Here is a 27,612-nt window from a genome sequence, read left to right on the forward strand (position 1 = left end):
TTTGAGAACTTACTGCTAAAATCTATCATTAGCATCTGAAAATTCTTCCCCTTAGGGCTTATGGTGCTTTTACCAATTGGTAATTGGAATGAGTTGGAATTAGAGTGAGTTAGATTGAAAATGAGGAATAGAAATTAAAATAAGTTGTTTACTTAAGCTGTTGGAATCGAAATTGGAATGGGTTGTATTTTCGTTCATGTGTTTAATTTGTTTAGGAATTGGAATGAACTGTTTTAAGTTATTAAAATACACTTAGCTAATTATTGTCATTTATATTATTATTTGTTATAATAATTGTGAGTTGTTTTAATATTAACAACAACAACAACAATAATAGTGGTAGTAATAATAATAGCAACAACAAAAATAACACTAGTTATTATTATTATTTTAATTATTATTGAAGTATTTTCTTAAAGAAGTGAGAGAATTTTTCTTGAAGTATTTTATGCAAGCCATGTTGATAGGTGTGCTTGGTTCGAGTAGACAGAACAGAACATACTTCTTTGCTCCACACCTTTTTTAATACCAATCTGATCTCTATATTGAATATTATTTGCTTATAATGAAATTTAGGTAGATATTAAATGATAAATTAAGGTTTCAAATCAAATGGGTGCAAAGAGTAAAATTATTTTTACCCGAACATGATAAATAATGAGTATTTTGATGAGAATTTTAGTAATTCAAAATTTAGCAAAATTATTAGAGACACTATAATTGGGTAAGAAAAATTCTCCTCAGAATCGGTCACAAAAACCTTTTCTTGGGACGGACGCAAATACCATTTTATATTACGAAATCATAACATAGATCTTAAAGTTTGACTTAAAAGAGACGTGTGACCGTTGTGAAAATAATAGTCTTCATTACTATTCTGTAAATCACAGGAATGTCAGAATCTTTTTCCTATTAAAATACCTTGTAAAAGTTGGAGAGTGTTGCAATTTGTAAAAAGCTACCATATTAATTCATGAACGATAAAATTGCATTATAGATATTACTATATAACCCAAGAAAACCAAGAAAATCATGTTAATTGATGAATCTTTCGTTGCACTCGACAACTTGTGATATTTTTAAAACTTTTTGAGTTATAATAAAGAAATAATTCCATACATTCAAAGAAATATGATTTAAAAACGTAACATTTTGAAATATAAAAACTCGTTCGTCCAGGCAACGGATGTCATGAATGTAATAAAACTTTATGACAAGTAATAGTAGCATTTCATTTATTATTGCAAACCACAAACAGTAGAATAATGAAATTAAGGTGTTTGTCACAAACAGCTTTACAAGATACAGAAACAATTAAGTACACAAAGAATAATAACCAAAGGCAATCAACGAAAAATGAAACAAATACATTAAAAGGGTTCGAATTAATTCCCACATACGTAACAAATATGTGCGTGGCTTCATAATTAATTTGGAGGTTCACTGAGGAACGCGAAGATAAAGAGGGATGGGATTGTGAGAATTTGGAGGTGAGTCCCAGACCGAGAAAGCACTTGTCGAGTTCATCCATTTCTCTGTAATTTCAGGATAATGACGATGCAATACATCCTTCAGGCTCTCCGTGGTGTTCACCCACTCAAGTCCTTTCTTCGTGTATGTCTCCTCATTGAAACTGCTTGTGAAGAACCTGTCGGCTTCAAGTCTCCTGCAAATATATGGATGCCACATCACACATTTCAATAATATCTCATCGATTATATATAATATCTGTGGAGTTCTGTTTCTTTAACATTAGCGCTTGGTTTAGTAGTTAATTACCTGGACGCCATCAATAGGAAGATTACAAAAGCGGTCTCGCTGATAGCGAAACCCTTTATCTTTTTCTCTGCCATGAGGCCTACTTGAAGGTCAAGCTCTTCAACATCGTCACCGTACACTTCATTAAGCACTTCAATCGCTTCCTTATCCTCCGTCAGATCTTCCCACTTGGAGATAGGAATTAAGAGCAGAGCCCTACGGAACTCATTGTACCTAGCAGCTTTTCTCTCCCTGTCCCTGTATACTGCACGCATGCATCATCATAAGCAGCCAATTTTGATTAGTTACCTTGCCTGCCACGAGCTATCAATCACTTCATGAAATGAACGGTTGAGATCATCAGCTGATATATCTATTACCTTCAAGAGCTGGTAGGTCCACATGATCAGGCCTATCCGTGCCGTCCGTATTTTGCGGAATAAGGTCCCTTAGCCAGAGAGGATAATTCCAAAGCTCCAATGCCCCACAAGCTTGGTGACCCATTGAAACTATTCGCTTCTCAAATCCAATGGCTGATAAGGCCTTTTCTCCCTTGTGTCCAACCAAATTTTCCATAGGCACCCTTTTCGAACAAGCAAAGCAAATAAATAAATAAAGATATAATCACATATGTGAGAGGCATTTTTAGGTACAGATGTTTGAACTTTACAAAGCATATATTCACTCCTTTACAGTGATAGAAATGGTGTACACTACTTTAGGGTGTCGCTAAAGCACTGTGAATAGATAACAATACATATGCTTACTTCTCAGCCGACGGAGGAGATTTATTGGGTCCCGGTTGCGCGTCGATGTCCCTGAGATTGAGGGTATCTGGTAGAAGCGCGTGCATGCGGTAAACGCTGGTGAATTCCTCGGTCAATGAGTAAGGGACCCCATGATTTTCAGGCTTCTTCATGCCCACAAAGCCTCCCAAGATGGCTCCTCCAACGTGCCCAAATGTGTCTTTGAATTTCTTTCCCAGAATTCCATACCTGCACAAGATATCAAAAAAAAATTAATTAATTAAATTCCTAACATTAATACCACATACAATGGGAAAAGAAAAAGAAACACTTTGTTAATTAATACCCTTGTAAATTACTGTTGGATCATTTTAGTCACGTAAAACAATTCTCTTAAAAGAGTCTACGTAATCATCTGAGAATAAAGGAATTTACATGATCATTTTGTCAAATCAAGGGTGTCGCTATAAAGCAATTGATGGTTCATTGTTGAAAAGTAATTTACCAGTTGATCCGCATCCCCGCAAGCAGGGTGTCGGTTTTGAGGAGCTCCACAGTCCAATCAATGGTATGAACTTTAGCAATCACAGCTGAAGTCACTAGCCTTGCATGGCGGTAAAGCTCTTCATCTCCCAAATCTGGATCTTCCCTCTGAAAAGTATATTTCAACCAAAACTTATAATAATATTTTTAATTAACAAGAGATGTGCGTATATTTATTCAATTAATTTTACACACGAACCTTGAGGGCGTCACAAACTGCATTGTGCTCTTTAACGAAAAGAGCCTGTAATGTTGAGAGACCAGCCCAAGTATTGCGAACATCTCCTGTTACAGCAACTCCATTTTGGTCATGGAGAAGAAGCCCATCTTTTGCTATCTTCAGCTTCCCGTCCTTGAAAGTCCTCAATTTATGCAATCTCTCTGTGTTGCTTCCGTATATACCACTTCCATCCCTTCATGCATGTGCATGCAACAATATCGATTCAATCTCAATTTATGATCGATTCACTCAATTTTAAATTTCGATTTATACATGAACATCTCCTGTTATATTAATTAATGATTTCTTACCACCAGGGAGTACGAACGTTCAAGTGGCCCTCTTTGATTTCATAAAAGCCGGTTGGAACCTCCTTTGTCTTGTAGAATTTGAATGAACTAAGAGGGCATTTGTCTGCCACTTCTCTGGGCGCCACCAGCTCAACCTATACATACCATTATTATTGTTAATTTAATTTCCGGACAAAATAATTTCTTTAACTGTATTTTTAAATACTTTCAGGAAATGCCATATTAAAAAAAAAAAAACTGTAATATCCCCCTCCCTCTTCGTTGTTATAACCCAGACCTAAGTGTCGATCTAAAGAGCTAGGTCTTGCTGTCAAATGATCAATCCAATCATGTATATAGTAATTAAAATTTACAAACCTGATTGGTATCTTCCAAATGATCAATCCAATCATGTATCATAAACTGAATCCAAGTAGCTGCTATCATATTAAATTGCTTTCCTGTGTCTTTGAAACTTCTTCGTGATAGAAATTTTGTGGCAACTACCAATGGATCTGGTTTCAGAAGCTGCGTCAAATTAAAGTCATGATTAGATTGAACTTAAAATATGAGATATATTTTTATTGTTACTGTACTTGAACGATGCTGTTACATTTATAGGATGTATTATGTAATTTTAAAATCAATATAACATGTTTTATGTGAATGTTCTATACCACTGGGGCATTGACTCAAAATCAAATGATGAAATTCTTTGAGATGCAGGTCGAAACTTTGATTTGAATTCTCAAAGGGTTCTTATTTAAGCCTCCAAATAGAGGATATACTTCATTTATGTTATATTTGTACTTATTCGAAATTTTTGAAGTCAAAATTTTCATGGTCAAGAAAAGATTTTGGTGTCTCTTATTGAAAACTCGGTGCTGTAGATGATCATTTTCTTAAACCTTGGGGGTGTAATTATCATTTTCCCTTTTATAGATGAAAAAATAATTTGTTGAAATTATTATTTAATATTTAATTTCATGCTGATTTAAATAACTATAAAATCAAAATGATATTGATATAAAATATATAAATATGTAATTGAATAAAATGCATACTATAATGAAAAAAATATATAAATATTTCATTAGTTTTCGTTTGTACTAATTTAGTCAAATTAATGGTTGAATAAATATAGAAATAGTTAATTAATTATTCTATTCTTAATGATAAAATCATTATCTACAATCCAATCCAATGTCATACTACGCCCAATAAAGAGTAAAAAAAGAAAAAAATTGAATTCTACGAAATATAAATTATATTTTTACTATAATTAAAATCTGTTTATATTTTTACTGAAAATTAAAAAGAAAAAGAATGATGCTATCTTAATTCATGCTTCAAAAATCTAATATATAATATTTAAATAAGTTGAACCACAAACCAAAAATAATTGTGTCAAAACCAATCAATGTTTAACTTCATTCTAAATTGGCTTTGGTTTCCCGCTGTCTACTGTTCAGGACTCATATTTAACAACTGTTTTGGGTTCAATTTAAGTAGTTGGTAGATTTTTTTTTTTTTTTTTTAGAGATAGAAGGGTAGGCGAAGTTCATATAGATAAATTATTTAACCGACCTTTTTATAATTTGATTTTTAGTAGCCAATTAAATAAAGATGTTAAAAATCATACGGCTAAATCCTTGGGGAAGTAGTTTGTAGATTGTGTGTTTAATATTATAATAATTATACATCTACAAAATTGTTGTACAAACTTTCTTATACAATCTGAGTGGCGATTTACATAATGTTTAAGAGATTGATTATTTTCACGTAAGCCGCCACCTCAAATTGTACAAGAAAATTTATAAAACAGTTTGTACATGTATCATTATTAATATTGTTGTTGGATATATATGTATATACCTTGTGTTTCTGATCAGCAGGGAGAATATTCCTCCCAAAGAAAGTTCCTTCACTGCCAGCACCTTCATTGAAGGGATCGTTATATTCGCCATTGGCGGTCCGGTACGGATAATCCGCCGGATTAAACCGAACACCTGCCGGGGTTTTCCCGACGTTGAACAAGTTGTACTCCTGGTGAAGGTGTCGTCGAAGTCCCAGATAAAATAAACCAACAAACACGGGCAACCGGTGCCATAATATTCCCAGCTTATCCATGGAGTGCACAATCTGCATATGCCTCAGCACGACACATAAATAATAAGAAACCAAAAATTCAACAACAAAATATAAGAATGACAGTCAATATTATTAATGTTTAACAAACTAAAATAGTTAGAGGCTGCATGCAAGCATGAAGAGAGAGATAGTTTACGAGGAAGAGAAATTTGTCGATGAGAGTCATCCTGGAGACAACTTCATGGAAGTCTTTGTGGATGAAACGATGCAGAGGTGCTGTAAAAAGATTCTTCAGAAATTCCATTTTAATTTACAGAGATTTAAACGCAGTATTGTTTAGATACACTCTTCTAAAGACATGCTTTCGTTTGCTTATATAGAAGCAAGAGAGATGACTATTTCAATTGAGTGCTTGTGCTTAAAAAATATTATTCTGTTGATCATTGGGTTTCTTCTTTTTATTCTAGAATTCCTCATTGATCAGATGTTGAAAATGTCGATGGAACTTGGAAGCCTAGCTAGGCGCCAACGTTGATTAGCTAAAGTTGAAACGACTTGATTTTCTTTCTTTTTTTTCCCCAAAAAAGGTATTATATCAGATTCTACATACTCAGATTTAAAGATTTGGTAACTTTAAACTTTTTTATATCTTTCGCTATTCCCTACAAATTTTTATCAGTAATGCTACTTTGGCAAATGGTCTCTTAAAAGTCAACTGATTTTATTTTCATTGATCAGGAAAACAAAATGAGTTTATTGACTAAAATAATTCTTTTATAAGATAAATTGATAATTAAGATCACGTCATTTAATGTCAATAATCTCGCTTTCTATAAGATGCGCGGTAACTAATAATTCTAGCCCGTGTTTTGACTTTTGACATTTGGCGTTGTAATTGCTGTGTGCGCACATATAAAGATTAAGAAGAGACGAGAAAAGTAAGCATCCAAAAAATAGATGTGTTTAATTTCAAACAACGCACAATTACTTAATGTCCTATTTAGTATTGTAGTTAAATAGTTGTAGTTTAAAAACTACAACATTTAAATATTTCATAAGTCCTCACACTCTACTTTAAGGGGTTAGTAATTTATTATGATACAAATGAGTTAAAGTTACTAATGTGTTAATTTTACATATTAATATTTTGTGTTTCAGATTTTAAGTTAATTTCACGTTCTAAATCACAAATTTTATGCGTGCGTACGTACGTTATTTGGCATAAACTATCAATTTATTGCATTTCAAATTATGAATTTCTCATGCGCCACTGAATAAATGGTAAATGGAGGTGAAAGTTCAAAGTTCAGGGATTTTTTTCCTCTAACCCAATCGTCACACCGAAGAAAAAATTTCATGAAGAGTTCACGCTCCTTCAGATGAAATTCAAGCTATCGTCATGGCCGAAGAGGATTGAAATTCTAGGATGGTCAAATTTTATAGAGTTAATATTTTAGGCGTTAAGGTTAAAAAGAAAAAAGTATATAATTATTACATAAAATATTAGCTCCGTAAATTTTGCAACACTATAACAGTTATTGCAAAGTAACTAGCTATAAATTAATTTCTAATAAAAAACTAACTATATAACTATATATATGTGTGTGTACAGCCTTTTCATCCTTATTTCACTTGACGCCGTTAGAATTTTCAGTCATCTATAGAAATAAGATTTTTTTTTGGTGTATTAAACCATCTGATATTTGAATATCATATTAGACCCTAACTAATCCAAATTTGAGCCGGGTAGGACCACTAAGGCAGCAAAACTCTCCCAACAAATAATTAACGCAGTTGTATTCTCAAGTTTCGAACAAGACTTAATCATACAATTACCAATATCATAACTATTAGGATTGGTGAATAATCATTAATTTAAAATAAAACATTTTTATTCAATTGTTAACTGAAGAAACTATGTTAGAAAAAAATGAAGAAGGTGTTTTATATATTCAGCATATTAATTATCATTTACTTAACTAGTTAATAAAATAATGTTATTTATTATGATCAATAATTCCCTAGGGGTCTAAACAAGTGATTTTCAAACAACTTTACTTAACAACAGCCAATAAGAGAGTAACACGTGGACATCAATATTTCAATTTCACTGACAAAAGGTGAATGTAAAGATAATGATGATGATCTTTTAATGAAGGCAACTATAATAATTTTCTTCACAAAATTATAGGTCTTTCCCAAAATAATTTCACAAATTTGTTTGTCATTTAATGCTCATCAATTTAACTTAATACAACTACCACTTTCATTTTAGTTTTTCAAAATAAATGAACACATGACATAATATCATTTACTTGTTATATGATTGATATAGTACCTCCAATATATTTTAAAATTCCTCATTAATGAGATGTTGAAATGATGATGGAACTTTGAAGCCTGGCTAGTAGCCAACTTTGATCAGCTAAAGTTCAAACAAATTGCTTTTCTTTCATTATTTATTGAGAATACATATTTACCTATAATCCTCAAAAATACAAATTTACCATTCAATCCAATCTATTTAATGAAAAATTCTAAAATACTTCTAATGTATTACAACTAATTAATGCATGCATGATATAACAACGGCAAAATATAATATAAGACAGCATAAGTCCTCCCTAAAAGTGATTGGATGAATTTGTCATTTTTACAAAGCAATGAAATTATTTTAACCTAGACTAAATTAAAACAAATATTATACAAAACATTATTTATTGAGTCTACTATGAACTATCTTATTTATATATATACATGAACTTTTGTTGGGGGAAATATAAATATTATTAATTTTATTAAGATTATAAAAAGTTATGTCCCTAATACTGTTTTGGCTTAGGCACACAACTTCACAAACTTGATACTTGGATGTTGTTACTGATTTCCTGCGGATTCAACACTATAAATGAATTACTTTTGATTTTATTCTATAAACAAATTCTTAAATTACTTGTAACGATCTCCTCAAGGGCTTGGAGGATCGATTACGGTAAAAATTGAATTTTCATTATAATGACTAGAGTCTTTTTTAATTTATGTCATGAATATATGTAACCAAAGCCGAGGTTTTTACTTTTACCTATAGAGAGTAAATAGATTGATTATTTGTGCTTATTCAAGAAATTATTCTATAACATTACACGTAAATTTTTGTCCAATGGATACTAGCATGGATGCAAAGAGTAGTTTGCAAACCTAAACACGCATGTGACGGGTTATTGCGTTCAAGATTGTGTTAGTTGTTAACAATTTCTAATCAATTAGTTGGAATTTTGTGCAAAACAATTGTAAGACTTTTGATGACCAGCTTCCAACCTGCTCATCAGGTTAATTTCCTTACGTGTATCTTTCTAAGCCATTAGGTAATTAATATCCAGTGGTAAGTTTGGTAAAGACAAAAGTTTGGGTACGTAATCACTTATGCAAGGACAGCAAGGTAGTCATGGCCGACGTAGATACCTTAAAATAAGTCATGCATCTTTACGTTGAAGATTAAAAACAATAAGCCATAATCTATATAGAATACGAAATCCCTGACTTCATATAGAATAAATTACTCTTTATCAGTTGCCAATTTGACATTTTTCCGTTGTAACGCTTAGCTAATTCTCTCATTAAAAAGATCAAACGACCAATGTAATAGTTTCTACCTTGCACGTATTTCATTCTTGGATAATAATAGAGAACATGTGATTAAATAATTCAAATGGAAGAACCCGTATCCAAAAAGACAATATTTTGACTGAAAAAATTGGATGGCGCAGTGGCTAGCCGCCGCGAAATTCTTTTAAAAAATGCAAAATAAATAAATAAAATGAACAAAGTAGAGGTGAAGCAAATCGCAGACCATGTGCAAATCGCAGACCGCGTGCCAAATTGCCAGTTGCCAATATTCAATTTTTAAAACATAGAAGAAGACTTTTCTTTTGAAATATACCTTGCTTTACGGTGGCTTTGTTTCTTTATTGATTATTTAATTCTAAATTTAATTAGCAAAACATTCGCTTAGGATTTTGAATAGAATATCGATTCCTTCCTGAACTTAGATAAGATGGTGAAGTTAATAATCTTGTTTTTCAATATTTATTTGAAGATCTGGAGCGAGTTGCTGTCTGCTAGATTGAGATCTTTAACTGCTAGTTGTGACGTTATTATGATAATAGTCTTTTATGGGTCCGCCCAAGTTACCTTGAATGTAACTTACCGCTTGACTGTAAGATTTTGTTCAGCCCCCTATACTCTAGTTATTTATAATTTTTCATGAATATTGTAAACTTTTTTGGATTGTAAAATTTCGTGTAATCCCTTACACTCAATTTTATTTTATTGAAACCCTAGAGTACGAATTTGCTCCCTATAATTTTAAATTCCCAAAATAACCTCCATTTAATTAAAAAATATAATGATTATTAAATGAATTATAATTATCATTATTATTTTATTATAATCATAAATATAATTATATTTTTTAAATAAATGATTATATTTTTTTAACAATATAAAGAGAAGATTGATGGAGAACTTTAAACAATTTGACGTATTCACATATTTATATGTATATGCGAGTTAAACATTTATTTATTTATTACATTCTTTTTGTGAATTGTAAATCATAAGGAAACGGCTTTGAGGGAGCAATTAGAGTCACAAGTCCCTACTATTTCTTTTATGTAATAGAATTTATGGAGCCAATTAACGGTTGCAAAAAAAGCCCAATGATGCTAAGAGTTTCAATGGATGTATTTATAGTAACTCCCCCAATGACTTGCTTTTTAATTGATATGCAACAGTAAAAACATTTTTGTGAATGAAGCTCACACCAATTTCCATTGCCACTTTTGGTGTTGTCTAAACATTTTGGAATGGCACCATTAATAGAACATCCAAGCAAAAAAAGTACAAAAAATTTTGTGATCAAGAGAAAATTAATTGCAATTAATGGAAGTCATTGGAGAAAGTGGTGCACTATTGGAGAACTTTAAACAAATTAATCGCACAATGTGAATATGTCAAATCATCAATTTTTAAATAGATGATTATATTTTTTAAAATATATAATCATCTATTTTAAAAAATATAATTATATTTATGATTATAATAAAATAATAATAATTATAATTCATTTAATAATTATTATATTTTTTAATTAAATGGAGGTTATTTTGGAAATTTAAAATTATAAGGGGCGAATTCATACTTCAAGGTTTCAATAAAATAAAATTGAGTGTAAGGAGTTAAACGCAATTTTACAATTCAGAAAGTTTTATAATATTTATGAATAAATTATAAATAATATAAAGTATAGGGGGCTGGACAAAATTTTAGGGCCAAACCGTAAGTTACATTAAACGTAACTTAGGTGGACCCGTATTTTATTAGGGTTTAGGCACGTCTTAAATCTTTAATAGTATAAGTGATTCTGCAGAGAGATGAGAATGTCCATACATAAAAGTTATTATTGATAACGAAAAATATGACGATAATTACTTAATATAGTGGAACATCGATAAATTAATTCTTAATAAATTAATAATCTCAATAACTCGATTAAATCATTTTTATTGGTCCTAATTACGGTCAATGTGGTAAATTAATTATTTGATTAATTTATAAGATAAACAATTTAAAAAAAAATCATATTTTCCTATAAGATCCACCTACTATATAAATTTATAATTGCCAAATTTGAAACTAAATTAATCCAAGAGATATGTCATGTTTGGCTTTTGCAAAATATATTTTTAGGGCCCATTTGGGATTGCTGTTAGGAGACTTAAAAGTGATTTTGAAAATCTAAAAGCTAATTTTAGTGTTTGGTAAAAAAAAATCAAAATCACTTTTGTCAAAATCAGCCCCTCCACAGCTGATTTTGAAAAGCAGTGAAGGAGTAACTTTTAGATTCTGATTTTAAGAATCAATTTTATCCTTTAATACAATTCTATAAATATCCTCAAAATTATTAACTAAACCCAAAATTATCCTTATTCAAATTAGAAACAAAATAAGTATTTTAATAAATTTTTATTATAATTCATCAATATAAATTTATTAATATTAATTTGTTGGTCGAATTATTATTAAATTTGTTTCACTATATTATTAATTTAATTATCAAAATTTTTTGAGATAAAAAAATAAAAAAAGTAAAATCAATAAATTATAAATTTTATTTTTAGTAAAATTATTATAATACACAATTAAAAATATTATATGTACATGTTTTTATATGTATAAGTAAATTTAATCTTGTATTATGAATATTTTAGTCATTTATTTTCTCTCAGCAGTTTACCAGTAAAATTTACCAAACATCCATAACTGCTTTCAAAACTCACAGTACTTCTGAAAACAAAATTCACCAAACACTTAACTGATTTTCTTCACAGCTGATTATTTCTATAGCACAGCTAACAACAATTATTTTAAAAGCTACAACATTCCCAAACTGGCCCTTAATGTTGTTTGCTGTTCTTGAAATTAATTTGGAATTAAATCTCATCTCTAACTCTTTTTGTAATGTGAAATTTCAATTTACATTGTCGTTTTCTAACAACTACGAGACGAGCTCTATCTGCCATCTTTAATATGAAAAAAATAAAAACTCTAGAATAATCTAGTTACTACTCAAGACAACTAACTACTATTCAAATAAAACATAACAAATACTGGATCAAGGTATGTAAAGACTAGAAACATGATTACAATTTCCAAAATTAAGGAATTTTTCATAAATTAATAATTTATTACTTTTTCGGTATATTAATATTGCTAAATTAATAAATTTTTTAGTTTTAGATGATACATTTGACAATGTGCCAGAACGGGTAAAAGTTTGTTACTTCTAATCCCATCCTATGTACACAATCAGGACACTAATGGTGTGTTCACTAATCAGTAATCAGAATGGATTGGAATCAGAATGGAGTGAAATCGAAATAGGCTAAAATCGAAATGAAGAATGAGAATCAGAATAAATTGTTTACTTTTACTATGGAAATCAAAATTGTAATGAACTTTATTGCCATTAATGTGTTTACTTTATCTTGGAATTGTAATTGATAGTTATAAGTTATTAAACTGATCTTAATTTATTATTATCGTCGTCATCGTCATAATAATAATAGTAGTAGTAGTAGTAATTATAATTATATTAGCAATAATATTATAATTATTATGTATTATAATTAATACTAATAATAAGTATTTTGCGGAATAAGGTCCCTTAGCCAGAGAGGATAATTCCAAAGCTCCAATGCCCCACAAGCTTGGTGACCCATTGAAACTATTCGCTTCCCAAATCCAATGTCTGATAAGGCCTTTTCTCCCTTGTGTCCAACCAAATTTTCCATAGGCACCCTTTTCGAACAAGCAAGCAAATAAATTAATTAATAAAGATATAATCACATATGCGAGAGGCATTTTTAGGTACAGATGTTTGAACCTTAAAAAGCGTATATTCACTCCTTTATAGTGATAGAAATGGCGTACACTACTTTAGGTTGTTTGTACAGCACTGTAAATAGATAACTGTATTTTATAAAGTGTGGATTTGAGAATAGTTACCATATATATAATAATACATAGGAAAAAAGACACAAAGACCCCTAATGTTTAAATAAAGGACACAGAGACCCCAATGTTTGAAAAAAGGACACAAAATCCCCTAATGTTTCAAAAAAGACACTCAGACCCCCATTTGTTACCATAAATTATAATTTTAAAGTACAATTACCATTATACCCTTATAGCATATTAAAAAATAATTGTTCATTGTCCAATTTATTCCTATATTATTAATAAAATTACAAATATAACTTCAAATTTTCTCTTCAACTAAATAAATTGAATCCATTGCTCAAGAATAAAAATAAATTAAATTGATTACTAATATAATAAGAATAAAAATAAATTAAATTGATTACTAATATAATAAAAATAAATTTAATCCATTTTCGTATATATCAAAATAAAAATAAATTAAATTTATTCCTATATTATTAATAATCCATTGGGTAATGAAGTTATATTTGTAATTTTATTAATAATATAGGAATAAATTGGACAATGAACAATTATTTTTTAATATGCTATAAGGGTATAATAGTAATTACACTTTAAAATTATAATTTCTGTTAACAAATGGGGGTCTGAGTGTCTTTTTTGAAACTTTAGGGGGTTTTGTGTCATTTTTTTAAATATTGAGGGTCTCTTTGTCCTTTATTCAAACATTAGGGGTCTCTGTGTCCTTTTTCCTAATACATATGCTTACTTCTCAGCCAACGGAGGAGATTTATTGGGTCCCGGTTGAGCATCGATGTCCCTGAGATTAAGGGTATCTGGTAGAAGCGCGTGCATGCGGTAAACGCTGGTGAATTCCTCGGTCAATGAGTAAGGGACCCCATGATTTTCAGGCTTCTTCATGCGTACAAAGCCTCCCAAGATGGCTCCTCCAACGTGCCCAAATGTGTCTTTGAATTTCTTTCCCAGAATTCCATACCTGCACAGGATATATTAAAAAAAAATTAATTAAATTCATAACATTAATATCACATATGCTGGGAAAAGAAAAAGAAACACTTTGTTAGATAACAGTGCCCTCGTAAATTACAGTATTGGATCATTGTGGTCAAGTAATACAATTCTCTTACAAGGTATACGCAATCATCTGAGAATAAAGGAGTTTAAATGATCATTTTGTCAAATAAAGGGTGTCGCTATAAAGCAATTGATGCTTCATTGTTGAAAAGTAATTTACCAGTTGATACGCATCCCTGCAAGCAGGGTGTCGGTTTTGAGGAGCTCCACAGTCCAATCAATGGTATGAACTTTAGCAATCACAGCTGAAGTCACTAGCCTTGCATGGCGGTAAAGCTCTTCATCTCCCAAATCTGGATATTCCTTCTGAAAATTAAATTGGAAAATTAAAATATCATGCAAATTTCAACGATAACTTGTAATAATATTTTTAGTTAACAAGGGATGTGCGTATTTTTATTCAATTAATTTTACACACGAACCTTGAGGGCGTCACAAACCGCATTGTGCTCTTTAACGAAAAGAGCCTGTAATGTTGAGAGACCAGCCCAAGTATTGCGAACATCTCCTGTTACAGCAACTCCGTTTTGGTCATGGAGAAGAAGCCCATCTTTTGCTATTTTCAGCTTCCCGTCCTTGAAAGTCCTCAATTTATGCAATCTCTCTGCGTTGCTTCCATATATAGCACTTCCATCCCTTCATGCACGTGCATCAACAATATCGATTCACTCTCAATTTATGATCGATTCGTTCAATTTTAAATCTCGATTTATACATGAACATGTCCGGTTATTAATCAATGATTTCTTACCACCAAGGAGTACGAACGTTCAAATGCCCGTGTTTGATTTCCTGAAAGCCGGTTGGAACCTCCTTTGTCTTGTAGAATTTGAAAGAACTAAGAGGGCATTTGCCTGCCACTTCTCTGGGCGCCACCAGCTCAACCTATACATACCATTATTATTATTAATTTAATTTCCAAGTAAAATAACTTCTTTAAACAGTATTTTTAAATTCTTTCAGGAAACCCCATATTAAAATCTGTAATCATCCCCCTCCCCCTTCATTATTCGAACCCCAAACCTAAGCATTGATAAGGGGCTGTCGACTCTCAAATGATCAATCCAATCATGTATCATAAACTGAATCCACGCAGCTGCTATCGTATTGAATTGCTTTCCTGTGTCTATGAAACTCCTTCGTGATAGAAGTTTTGTGGCAACTACGACTGGATCTGGTTTCAGTAGCTGCGTCAAATTAAAGTCATGATTAGATTGAACTTAAAATATGAGATATATTTTTATTGTTACTGTACTTGAACGATGCTCATACATTAATAGGACGTCTTATGTAATTTTAAAATCAATATAACATGTTTTATGTGAATGTTCTATACCACTGGGGCATTGACTCAAAATCAAATGATAAAATTCTTTGAGCTGCTGGTCGAAACTTTGATTTGAACAGTAAAATTTCAAATTCTAAGCTTATTCCATGTTCTCAAAGGGTTCCTATTTAAACCTCCAAATAGAGGATATACTTCATTTATGTTATATTTGTACTTATTCAAAATTTTTGAAATAAAAATTTTCATGGTCAAGAAAAAATTTTGGTGTCTCTTATTGAAAACTTGGTGGTGTACATGACTATTTTTCTAAACCTTGGGGGTGTAGTTGTCATTTTTTCTCTTTTCATTGATAAAAAATAATTTGTTGAATTTATTATTTAATATTTAATTTCATGCTGATTTAAATAATTAAAAAATCAAAATTATTTATTTTGATATTGATATAAAATATATAAATATGTAATTGAATAAAATGCACACTATAATGAAAAAATAAATAAATATTTCATTAGTTTGCGTTTGTACTAATTTATTCAAATTAATGGTTGAATAAATATAGAAATAGTTAATTAATTATTCTATTCTTAATGATAAAATCATTATCTACAATCCAATCCAATGTCATACTACGCCCAATAAAGAGTAAAAAAAAAAAATTGAATTCTACGAAATAATAAACTATATTTTTACTAGAAAATCTGTTTATATTTTTTACGGAAAATTAAAAAGAAAAAGAATGATTCTATCTTAATTCATGCTTCAAAAATCTAATATATACTATTTAGATAAGTTGAACCACAAACCAAATATAATTGTATCAAAACCAATCAATGTTTGACTTCATTCTAAATTGGCTTTTGTTTCCTGCTGTCTACTGTCCAGGACTCATATTTAACAACTTTTGGGGGTCAATTTAAGTAGTTGGTAGATTTTTTATTTTTTAGGGATAGAAGGGTATATAGGCGACGTTGATATATATATAAATTATTTAACCATACCATTTTATAATTCGATTTTTAGTAGCTAATTAAATAAAATTGCTAAAAATCATATGGCTAAATCCTTGGGGAAGTAATTTGTAGATTGCGTGTATAATATTATACATCTACAAATTGTTGTACAAAATTTCTTATGCAATCTGAGTGGCGATTTACATAGTGTTTAAGGGATTGATTATTTTCATTAACTGCCTTGACTTTAAGTAATTATTTCATGTCACGTAAGCCGCCGCCTTAAATTGTTCATGAAAATTTGTAAAACAGTTTCTACTAGTTTGTACTTATCATTGTTAATATTATTGTTGGATATACATGTATATACCTTGTGTTTTTTATCAGCAGGGAGAACATTCCTGCCAAAGAAAGTTCCTTCACTGCTAGCACCTTCAATGAAGGGATCGTTATATTCGCCATTGGCGGTCCGGTACGGATAATCGCCCGGATTAAACCGAACGCCTGCCGGGGTTTTCCCGACGTTGAACAAGTTGTACTCCTGGTGAAGGTGTCGCCGAAGTCCCAGATAAAATAAACCAACAAACACGGGCAACCGGTGCCATAATATTCCCAGCTTATCCATGGTGTGCACAATCTGCATAAGCATGACCACGACACATACATAATAAGAAACCAAAAATTCAACAACAAAATGTAAGAATGACAATCAATATTATTAATGTTTAACAAATTAAAATAGTTAAAAGCTGCATGCATGCATGGAGAGAGATATTTTACGAGGAAGAGAAATTTGTCGATGAGAGTCATCCTGGAGACAACTTCATGGAAGTCTTTGTGGATGAAATGATGCAGAGGTGCTGTGAAGAGATTCTTCAGAAATTCCATTTTAATTTAAATAGAATGAAACGCAGTATTGCTTGGATACACTTTTCTAAAGACATGCCTTCGTTTGCTTATATAGAAGCAAGAGGGATGACTATTTCAGTTGAGTGCTTTTCCTTTCCTCTTTTGATTCTGTTGACAATTAATGAGATGTTGAAATGTCGGCGGAACGTGGAAGCCTAGCTAGTAGCCAACTTTTTTTGGCTAAAGTTGAAACGACTCGATTTTCTTTCATTGTAATTATTATTATTATTTTGGTATATTAACGATTTGGTATCAAAAAATTACATTGAGATCCGATTAATCCGGATTCAAGATAAATAAGACCATTAAAATGATAAAATTCTTTCAACTAGTATTTAACACAATTACGTTCTCAAGTCTCGATTTAAGAATCTGTATTAAGTTATAACAATCTCATACCAACTGATCTACACGTTCATTGATATTTTGTTTCATTATTTATTGAGAATGTAAATTTACCTATAATCCTTAAAAGTACAAATTTACCCTTCAATCCAATCTATTTAATGGCAAAATTAACATATGGCAGCATTTGTCATTTTACCAGAACTTTGGTGTACAGTGTACACAGTGGCAAAGCTATGAAATTATCTTAATCCTGACTAAATTAAAACAAATATTATACAAACTTTATTTATTGAGTCTATTATGAATTATCTTAGTTATGTACATAAGTTTTTGTTGGCGCTGATATAGATATTATTAATTTTATTGAGATTATAAAGCAGTTGTGTTATATCCCTGATACTGTTTTGGCTTCGGCACACAACTCCACTAACTCGATACTAAGATGCTGTTACTGATTTCCTGCGGATTCAACACTATCAATGAATTGAGGTTTATTTTATAAACAAATTCTTAAATTACTTGTAACAATCTCCCCAAGGGCTTGGAGGATCGATTACGGTAAAAATTGAATTTTCATTATAATGACTGGAGTCTTTTTTAATTTATGTCATGTGTATATGTAACCAAGGCCAAGGTTTTTACTTTTACCTATAGAGAGTAAATAGATTGATTATTTGTGCTTATTCACGAAATTATTCTATAACATTACACGTAAAATTTAGTCCAACGGATACTGGCATGGATGCAGAGAGTAGTTTGCAACCTAAACATGCATGTGACGGGTTATTGCCTTCAAGAATGTGTTAGTTGTTAGCAATTTTTAATCAATTAGTTGGAGTTTTGTACAAAACAATCGTAAGACTTTTGATAACCGGCTCCTATCTACTCGTCAGATTAATTTCCTAAGCCATTAGGTAATATCCAATGGTAGGTTTGGTAAAGACAAAAGTGGGGGGCATTGCATTCACTGACACAAGGTAGTCATGGCCTGCGTAGATATCTTAAAATAAGCCATGCATCTTTAGATTGAAGATTAAAAAACAATAACCCATACTGAATACATAGAATACGAAATCCCTAACTTCATATAATAATAGACTACTTGCGATTAAATAATTTCAATGGAAGAACTCCTATCCAACAAGACAATATTTTGAGTGAACAAAATTGGATGGTGCAGAACGTGGCTGGCTGACTGGCCGCCGCGAAATTCTTTTAAAAAATGCAAAACAAATAAATAAAATGAACAAAGTAGAGGTGAAACAAATCACAGACCATGTGCTTAAAATTTATTTTGTCTGTTGAGAATGCCAAATTGCCAAATTGCCAGTTGCCGATATTCAATTTTTAGAACAGAGAAGAAGACTTTTCTTTTGTAATATACCTTGCATTACGGTGGCTTTGTTTCTTTATTGATTATTTCATTCTAAATTTAATAAGCAAAACATTCACTTGCAGGATTTTGAATAGAATATCGATTCCTTCTTGGAACTTGGATAAGATGATGAAGTTAATAATCTTGGTTTTCAATATTTATTTGAAGATCTGGAGCGAGTTGCTGTCTGCTAGATTGAGATCTTTAACTTCTAGTTGGACGTCGTTAATCGTTATGATAATATTCTTTTATTAGGGTTTGGACACGTCTTAAATTTTTAATAATATACGAGATTCTGCTGATAGATGAGGATGTACGTACATACAAATTTAAAAAATTATCATTGATAACGAAAAAAAATGACGATCATTACTTAATATAATAGAACATCGGTAAATTAATTCTTGATAAATTGATAATCTCGATAATTCGATTAAATAGTTTTTGTAGTCCTAACTAAGGTCAATGTGGTAAATTAATAATTTGATTAATTTACTAGATAAATAATTTTTTAAAAAATCAAATTTTCCTATAAGATCCACCTATTATATAAATTTATAATTACCAAATTTGAAACTAAATCCAAGAGATATGTCATATTTGGCTTTTGCAAAATATATTATTGTTGTTTGCTGCTTCTTGAAATTAATTTGGAATTAGATCTCATTTCTAACTCTTTTTGTAATGCGTAATTTCAATTTACATTGTCGTTTTCTAACAATTTCGAGAATAATCTAGTTACTACTAAAGACAACTAATCACTATTCAAATAAAACATAACAAATATTAAATCAAGGTAAGTAAATACTAGAAATATGATTACATTTTCTAAAATTAAGGAATTTTTTTCATAAATTAATAATATATTACTTGTCGATATATTAATATTGCTAAATTAATAAATTTTCTATAGGCTCAACGTTATCAATTTTTCGAGTTTTAGACGATACAATTGACAATGTGCCAGAATGGGCAAAAGTTCGTTACTCCTAATCCCATCCTATGTACAGAATCAAGACACTATAAGTGTCTCTTTTGCATAATATCTTTTTTTACCAAAAAAATCATTCCCCTCCCATCCTGCCAAATATATTGTCCTATCCTATCTTGTTTTACCCCCGATAATCATCCTCATGTGAAGGGTCATCGTAATTAAATCTAGCTAAAATCTAAGAATAAATATCACTAACAAGTAGAATAATCTAGCAACAACCTCTTCTTGACTCTATACTTCTCTATTTATATTTGCGTTTGTGTGTATTTACACACATGAAGCTAATTAGGTATGTGATTGCATGCATGTCAAGATTATATATATATATATATATATATATATATATATATATATAGTCGTTAATGCATATGTCCATCTTTTTTAAAAATTTTGATTCGAGATTTTATAAGGTTGTAACATATATTAGTGATATTGATTTACAAGCAAAGTAGAGTACTGAGCAGAGCACAAAAGCATCTTAATATCATGTGACTGGATGCAGCTGATTTGCTCATTCAACTGATTTGGAAAGTTAGTTATACAACTCATCTCACACGAATCAAAAGTCACGTGTGTATAACAAATTGAGTGAATCATTCACGTGTGTATAACAGATTAAATGAATCATTTTCAGCTAGCTATAAATATGTACTATGTACTCACTTTTTAGACAATTAATTCTGAGAATCTTCTATTTGCTTCTACATAAATTCTCTTTCATTTTCTTCTCTTTTCTTTCATTTTCATGCATTTCTTGCTTGCCAAACAACACTATTTTAGAATTCTTTCATGGTATTATAGCTATAACTGGCGAGCATAACTCAAAGCAACTCTTCATTTAGCTTCGTTACACCAGTTAAGCTTGATCAGAACAACTTTATTTTGTGGTGAACGTAAGTTCTTACATCTGTAAAAGGAAATGATTTAGAAGGTTTCATCAATAGTGATCATAAGTGTCCTGAACAGTTTATTATCTCTGAGAGCAACAATGGAGTTGAAACCTCAACTGGAAACAAATCTAGATATATAAATCCCGAGTTTGTAGCTTGGATGAAAACAGATCAACTCCTCTTAAGCTGGATGATGTCATCAATTCAGCAAAATTTACTCTCTACTGTCATTGATTATACAACCTCCAAGCAGCTTTGGGAGACTTTTACTAGTATGCTTATCTCTCAATCTCAAGCTCGAATTCAAACACTTAAGATGCCAATTCAAACTACTAAAAAAAGGATCAATGCATATGGCTAACTATTTTGCTAAAATCAAACGTATGGCTGATACTTTAGCTCTGATTGGCAAACCAGTAGAGTTAAATGATCTGATCATGCGTGTTTTGACTGGCCTTGACTCTTCTGACTATTAATCATTGGTTACTGCTGTTTTGGCTAGAGGTGATAAGATTACATTAGATGAATTGTATTCTTTGCTGTTGAATCATGAAAATAGAATTGAAGAAATGAGAGAAAAAATTGCTAGTGATGTGGTGCATAACATGACAATAAATTTTGCTATAAAAAGCACATATTCTGGGGAGAATAATGGTGGTTTTCAAAAGAATTTTGGAGGTAATTTTGGAGTTGGAAATAGTTCAGTTTATGGTACTGGACAATTCAATAATGGTGCTAATTCTTCTGATATTGTATGTCAAATATTCTTCATACCTGGACATGGAGCTTATAAGTGCAAAAACATATATAATTCATCATTTGTTCTTAAAGAAACTATGGTAGAGGTAATTTTAATGGTGGTTTAGACCTCCTCGACAATTTGGAAGAGGAAGGTTCTTCAATGGTGGTGGTAGAGGTTTTGGATCAGCTAATGGTAATTATAATCCACCAAGAGGTCCTGGTTTTCAAGGCAACATTATACATACAGACAACTCATTTAGCACTCCCTCTGTATATTATTCATTCACTCCTAATTCATTTACATATCCTCCCAATGCAACTTATGACAATAATGGACAATACATTGGCTCAACTTCATCATCTCTACCTACATCAACTCAAAATCCATCACCTGAGCTTGTTGAAGACCCCTCATAGTATATTGACAGTCGAGCAACAAATCACATTACCAATTATCTATGTAAGCTTCTTTACTCCCAGGTTTATACTAGTCAAGAAAAATTGTTTGTTGGAAAGGGAAATGCATTGCTTGTTAAACATATAGAATCAACTTTGCTTGAAACTTTAACTTCAGAACCCTTGTTACTTAATCATCTTCTTTATGTACCAAACATCACCAAAAACTTAGTATTTCAAAACTATTAGCTGATAATCTTGTTATTGTTGAATTTTTTAACAATATGTGCGTTATAAAGGCCAAGAACACAAGAATAACTTTGCTTGAAGGTGTTGCTAAAGGTGGCTTGTATAAGGTCAAAAGTTGTCATTCTCATTTCTTTACAGATCAGTCAGCCCATTTCAATTCAGCAAATTTAAATAAATTTGAGTCCATTTTTGCTTCATGTTCTGTGTCACATGTCAATAAACTAGATGTTGTAAACACATTTAAAGTAGGTCACAAATTTGTTTATTCTGTCGTTGCAATGCAATCTGTTAATGTTAGTGTATTTCATATGAGACTAAGACATCCAACACCTTATATTCTCAAAACCATATTAAAAGCTTGTAATGGTTCTACTGGTTTCAATAAAATTGACAGTTTGTCTTTCTGTACTGCATGTCAATATGGTAAAACCATATGCTGCATTTTAATTCAATTGAAACCAAAACAACAACACCCCTACAACTGATCTATGCAGACCTTTGGGGGTTTTCTTAAATTTCTTCTACCCAGGGATGTAACTGTTATCTGTCTATCTTAGATGATTTCAGTAGATTTACCTGAATATTTCCATTATCAGCAAAATTATATGCTCTTGAAGTCTTTTCAAATTTCAAACCATTTATTGAAAAACATCTGTAGCATCAAATTAAAATTGTTTAAACTGACCGGGAGGGGAATTCAGAACCTTTTCTTCATTACTCACTGCCTCTGACATATATTTCAAACATCATTATCCCCATATTCATCACCAAAATAGAAAAATTAAAAGGAAACACAGACACATAGTTGATATTGGCCTCAGTTTACTAGCTCATGCTCACTTGCCTCTCAAATTCTGGTGGAATGACTATCATACAACTATTTACTTAATAAATAGACTTCCTACTCTAGTCCTAAATAACATTTCACCTTTTCAAAAGCTAATTAACCAAAGACCTGATTATTCATATTTTAAAACTTTTGGTTGTGCCCGTTATCCCACTCTTTGACCATATAATAAACACAAATTTGACTTTAGAACTAGCAGATGCATATTTATTAGTTATAGCCCACATTATAAGGGTTATCAATGTCTTCACTCTTCACAGAGAGTTTACATTTCTAATCATGTTGCTTTTCATGAAAATTCTTTTTCTTATGTTTCTGGTGTAGACTTCTCATCTTCTGATAATTACTAATCTTCACCTTCCATATCAGAGTCATATGTCTCTTCCTCTAGTCATTCTTTTGTTCATCTTCAAGTTCCTTTGGCAACACCATCAACAAATGCTCCTGTTGTTTCTTAAATAAGTACAACTCTAAACTCTCCTCTCAATCCAGGGTCTTCACACTAGTCTAATTCTTAATTTTGTTTGTTATCATCAAAATCAACATTATGAAAACATATATGTTAACAGATATATGTAGCCATATCTAGAAAAATCGCTTATGAATGTCATAAAATATTGTTGACCATTCTAAGCAGCCACAAGAAATGGCCCACAAATGTCTATATGTATGAGTTCTAAGACATTCGAAGTTCTATTGGCTTCAAATCTCTTTTTATTGGTTTGTTTCCCCTTGATACATTTAACACAGATATCAAAATTTATGAAATCTAAGGGATTGAGAATTTCATCAAACACTAGTCTCTCTATTCTTTGTCTGGAGATATGACCCAATCTCATGTATTATAACGTAACTAAATTGTCATTGGTTAAGTTTCTCTTTACGCCCCATGTACTTAATTGCAAGGATTTATTAAATAAAGCAATCGTATCAAGCATATAAAGATTATCATCGCCTGACAAAGAACTGGGATCAATTAGTTTTGAATTATGAAACAAACTAAAATTTTCATTTCCAAATGAACAAGAATAATCATATTTGTCCAAAGTAGAAACAGATATCAAATTTCGTCTAAAAGATGGAACAACAAATGTTTAATCAAAATCTAAATAAAATTTGATCTTTGAGAATAATCTAAATTTTCCAATTGCTTCAACTTTAATCGTCTTGTCATCACTTACATAGATATATCTTTCACCATCATTAGACTTTCGACAATTCATGCAACCATGCATAGACACACTGATGTAAGCGGTTGCACCAGAATCTATCCACCACGTGTGTTTAGGTATTGTAGTTAAATTAACCTCAAAATAAACCAAACCGTATCTTTCAACTCTGTAAAAGAAACAACTAGTGGCTTCTCAATTATATGATTTCTTTTGTTGTTTCCTTTAAGGTGTTGTATTTGTAGTTTCCTTATCCTTGTTCTTGCCCTTATACTTCACTGAAATCATATTTGTCAAGAGCGTACTCATTCATGCCCTTTCATTCTTAAAAAAATCATTTTTCAATTTCTGTAATAAACTCTTTAGCCATAGTTATCCTTGTAGACATAGGGCCCCTGAATGGTTCTGGAATGGCCTTCCTCATGATCATGATACACATGCGATTTGATCTCTCCCACCTTTCTATATCCTTTTTGTCATCAAAAGTACTTTATCTGAAATAGGTGGGGGAGAATCTACCCTTAACGCAAAGTCAAAATCCATGACTGTGAGAATTATTAAGATGTTCTCTTCCCATGATTTGAAATTACAAATATTTAGTATATGAATAAAATTGACATTGACAGTAATATTAGCAGCAAACATAATTGAATAGAGAATAACACACAAACCAAACAGACTAATATTAGTCTTAAAACAAAATTAAATCCAAATAAAGGTAAACCTCATCTCATGATACCCGGCACTCCATTAATATTTTATTTTTTGACAAAATATTAACTTGTAAATGATATCTTGGTGTAGTAATCAAACATTGATAATAAGAATATGTCAAACAATGAAGATTCATTTAGGTCGATTTATTGCTCACATGTAAAACCGAATAATCATCACATGTTTATTACCATAGGTACGCATGCAATTCTATTAAATATAGACCTTCCTTTGGGCCGATCGATATTTACAGAAATTACATGTTCAAAATTATTTGTGTGCCAAAATAAATTAATTTCCACAAGAGATGTCACTTTGGCAACATGTTTCAATTAATTTATCTCAAAATACATATAAACCTGCTAATATTTAAATTTAAACTTGAACAAAAAATTAACTAAAAATATTTGGGTAAAAGTTTGGTCAACTATCAACGGTCAACATTGACCATTGATAGATTCAGGGTTGAACCGGTTAGGATTGACCTGAACAGTATCCTGAACCAGCCCACAAATCCAACCAATTTTTTTTTTAATGGGCTAGATTTAACTTTAACTCATCAAGCCCAACTTATTAGGCCCAAACCTAAATTTCATTAAGCCCAACTAGATTTAGGAACTAAATGCAAAAGGGTTTTATTATTTTGCCGAAAAGAAATTTTTATAATGCTTTAGGGATCTTTAGAATATTAACCACGAAAACCTAATTTCTTTTTGTTTCTTTACTTCTTCATGCGTAGCCATGCCACCACTTTTCTTCTTACCTTAGGCGGCAGCCATGGTTGCTGCTTCAATCAAGCTGCCACGGTGATGATCGCGACTGGCTTACCGGCGCAGCCATGGCCGGAAGTCGTCCACCCCTTTTTTGTTAGTCTCTTTCTTTTTCCTTGCCTCTTTATCTTCTGTCACGGCCTTCAACCGCAGCTCCACCAGACCATCACCGACCTGGCGACGATGCTAGTGGTAGCTAGGCTGCCACTGGCTCTAAACCTTAAATCGATTTTTTTTAAATCTAAATTTTTTACTTTAAACTGTAAATCCGAATTTAAAAAACAAATTATGAAAAAACAATTACATATTTGTTCTCAAATTCAATAATTTTAATAATTATGATATTATTAAATTCAAGAACACTAAAAATCTAGTCATTAATCATAATTAAATTTGATTCTTAATGATTCAACATGAAGCGGCTCTGATACCATTTGTTAGGACAAGAAAACCTTTAGTGAAAATCATCACTTATAATGCAGGAACATTCATGTTGTATCACCAAGAATCAATAACAAAATTATGCGGAAGGGTACCTGAATCCATAATATTTAATTCCTCTCTAGAATAGTGTGGTTGGCCTTCTAGATCTATACGTTCTCCTAGAGAGTTCTTTAGTTATCTCTGCGCTCTCTCTCTAATGATGGAATGTCAGTAGAGAATAGAAAGATATGTGTGACCTGAGGACTATAACCACTTATATAGACAATATTTTCCTGTTATCACTGGATATTCCTAATTCTACCCATCATAGAATTAGAATATTATTGGGTCTCTACACATTAAAGCTCAGACCCTATTAGATACATTAAAGCACATAATACCGAAAACATAAATAGATCACTTTTAATTAGGATTAACCTTATATGACAGTTTGCAACATATAATTATTCACATATAAGTCCAATGTTGGATTAAAGATCTAACAATATTGGATTAAAAATCCAACACATGACAACCTAACTGACCCAACGATTGTGATCAATCAATCATGAATTGTATGGTTTGGATTTTATTGCTCATTATGAGCTGTCGCAGTTCCAGATCTAACACTTGCAACACATTTTCCAGCACAACTCTCATGATAGTTTATTCTCTCTAGCTAGTAGAAACCTGGCTAGTCCAAAATCTCCTACCTTAGCTGTCATTTCTTCATCTAAATGAAAAAATGTTGCCTGGCTTCAAATCACAATGTACAATTGGAACTTCATAGTCCTTGTGAAAAAAGTCCAGTACAGAGATGATATCAATGCCTATATTTAATCTCTTCTGAAATTTAGGTCCATTACCGTGGTCACTCTTTCTCTCGCCATGAATCCAATCTCCCAAGCTTCCCCTACTAAGAAATGTTGGGTCCATCTCATTTGGGTGATCCAAGGGCTAAGCTTTCATTAGTTTGGGTGTTTAAATATTAAATAAATAATGTGGGGCTAAGTGAAATTAGTCGATAGAAAAATATGTATATAAATAGTAATGGCAAGCAGGGGTTGTGTGAGATTGCAAAAGGCAGAAAAAGATGAGAGAGAGAGAGAGTGGCGTGATATTAAATTTAGGGGGTAAGGATTTCAATCTTTAATTAAACGATTGAAAGACGAATTTAACTTTTTTTCTCCCAAATTTAGAGGATTAGTTCTTGACATCACCCTCTACATTTTTAATAATCTTGATTTTTGTTTATTCTCTCGTTTGCTATTATTTGAGATACTCACTTTTTAGATAAATAGAT

General features: G+C 31.2%; 2 protein-coding genes across 3 annotated transcripts; both read right to left on the reverse strand.

Moving 5' to 3' along the window:
• Window positions 1–1,207: 1,207 nt before the first annotated feature.
• Window positions 1,208–17,398, reverse strand: LOC102610448 (alpha-dioxygenase PIOX-like). 2 transcript variants are annotated; one of them, XM_052431973.1, is made up of 10 exons: window positions 17,265–17,398; window positions 5,433–5,699; window positions 3,936–4,085; window positions 3,579–3,712; window positions 3,247–3,460; window positions 3,010–3,155; window positions 2,526–2,753; window positions 2,139–2,341; window positions 1,780–2,023; window positions 1,208–1,666 (listed from the first exon to the last, which is right to left on the reverse strand). In XM_052431973.1, the coding sequence occupies exons 1-10, from the start codon at window positions 17,370–17,372 to the stop codon at window positions 1,441–1,443; spliced, it is 1,920 nt and encodes a 639-aa protein (XP_052287933.1). In that variant the 5' UTR covers window positions 17,373–17,398; the 3' UTR covers window positions 1,208–1,440. The 2 variants fall into 2 exon arrangements, with proteins under 2 accessions (XP_052287933.1, XP_052287931.1); XM_052431971.1 differs by lacking the exon at window positions 17,265–17,398 and adding an exon at window positions 5,845–6,159.
• LOC102610137 (alpha-dioxygenase PIOX-like) lies at window positions 12,842–17,115 on the reverse strand. Its single transcript, XM_052433342.1, has 7 exons — window positions 16,855–17,115; window positions 15,296–15,433; window positions 14,998–15,131; window positions 14,669–14,882; window positions 14,407–14,552; window positions 13,921–14,148; window positions 12,842–13,007 (listed from the first exon to the last, which is right to left on the reverse strand). The coding sequence occupies exons 1-7, from the start codon at window positions 17,107–17,109 to the stop codon at window positions 12,842–12,844; spliced, it is 1,281 nt and encodes a 426-aa protein (XP_052289302.1). The 5' UTR covers window positions 17,110–17,115.
• Window positions 17,399–27,612: the final 10,214 nt, after the last annotated feature.

The sequence above is a fragment of the Citrus sinensis genome, chromosome 2, assembly GCF_022201045.2.
Source record: "Citrus sinensis cultivar Valencia sweet orange chromosome 2, DVS_A1.0, whole genome shotgun sequence".
NCBI lineage: Eukaryota > Viridiplantae > Streptophyta > Magnoliopsida > Sapindales > Rutaceae > Citrus > Citrus sinensis.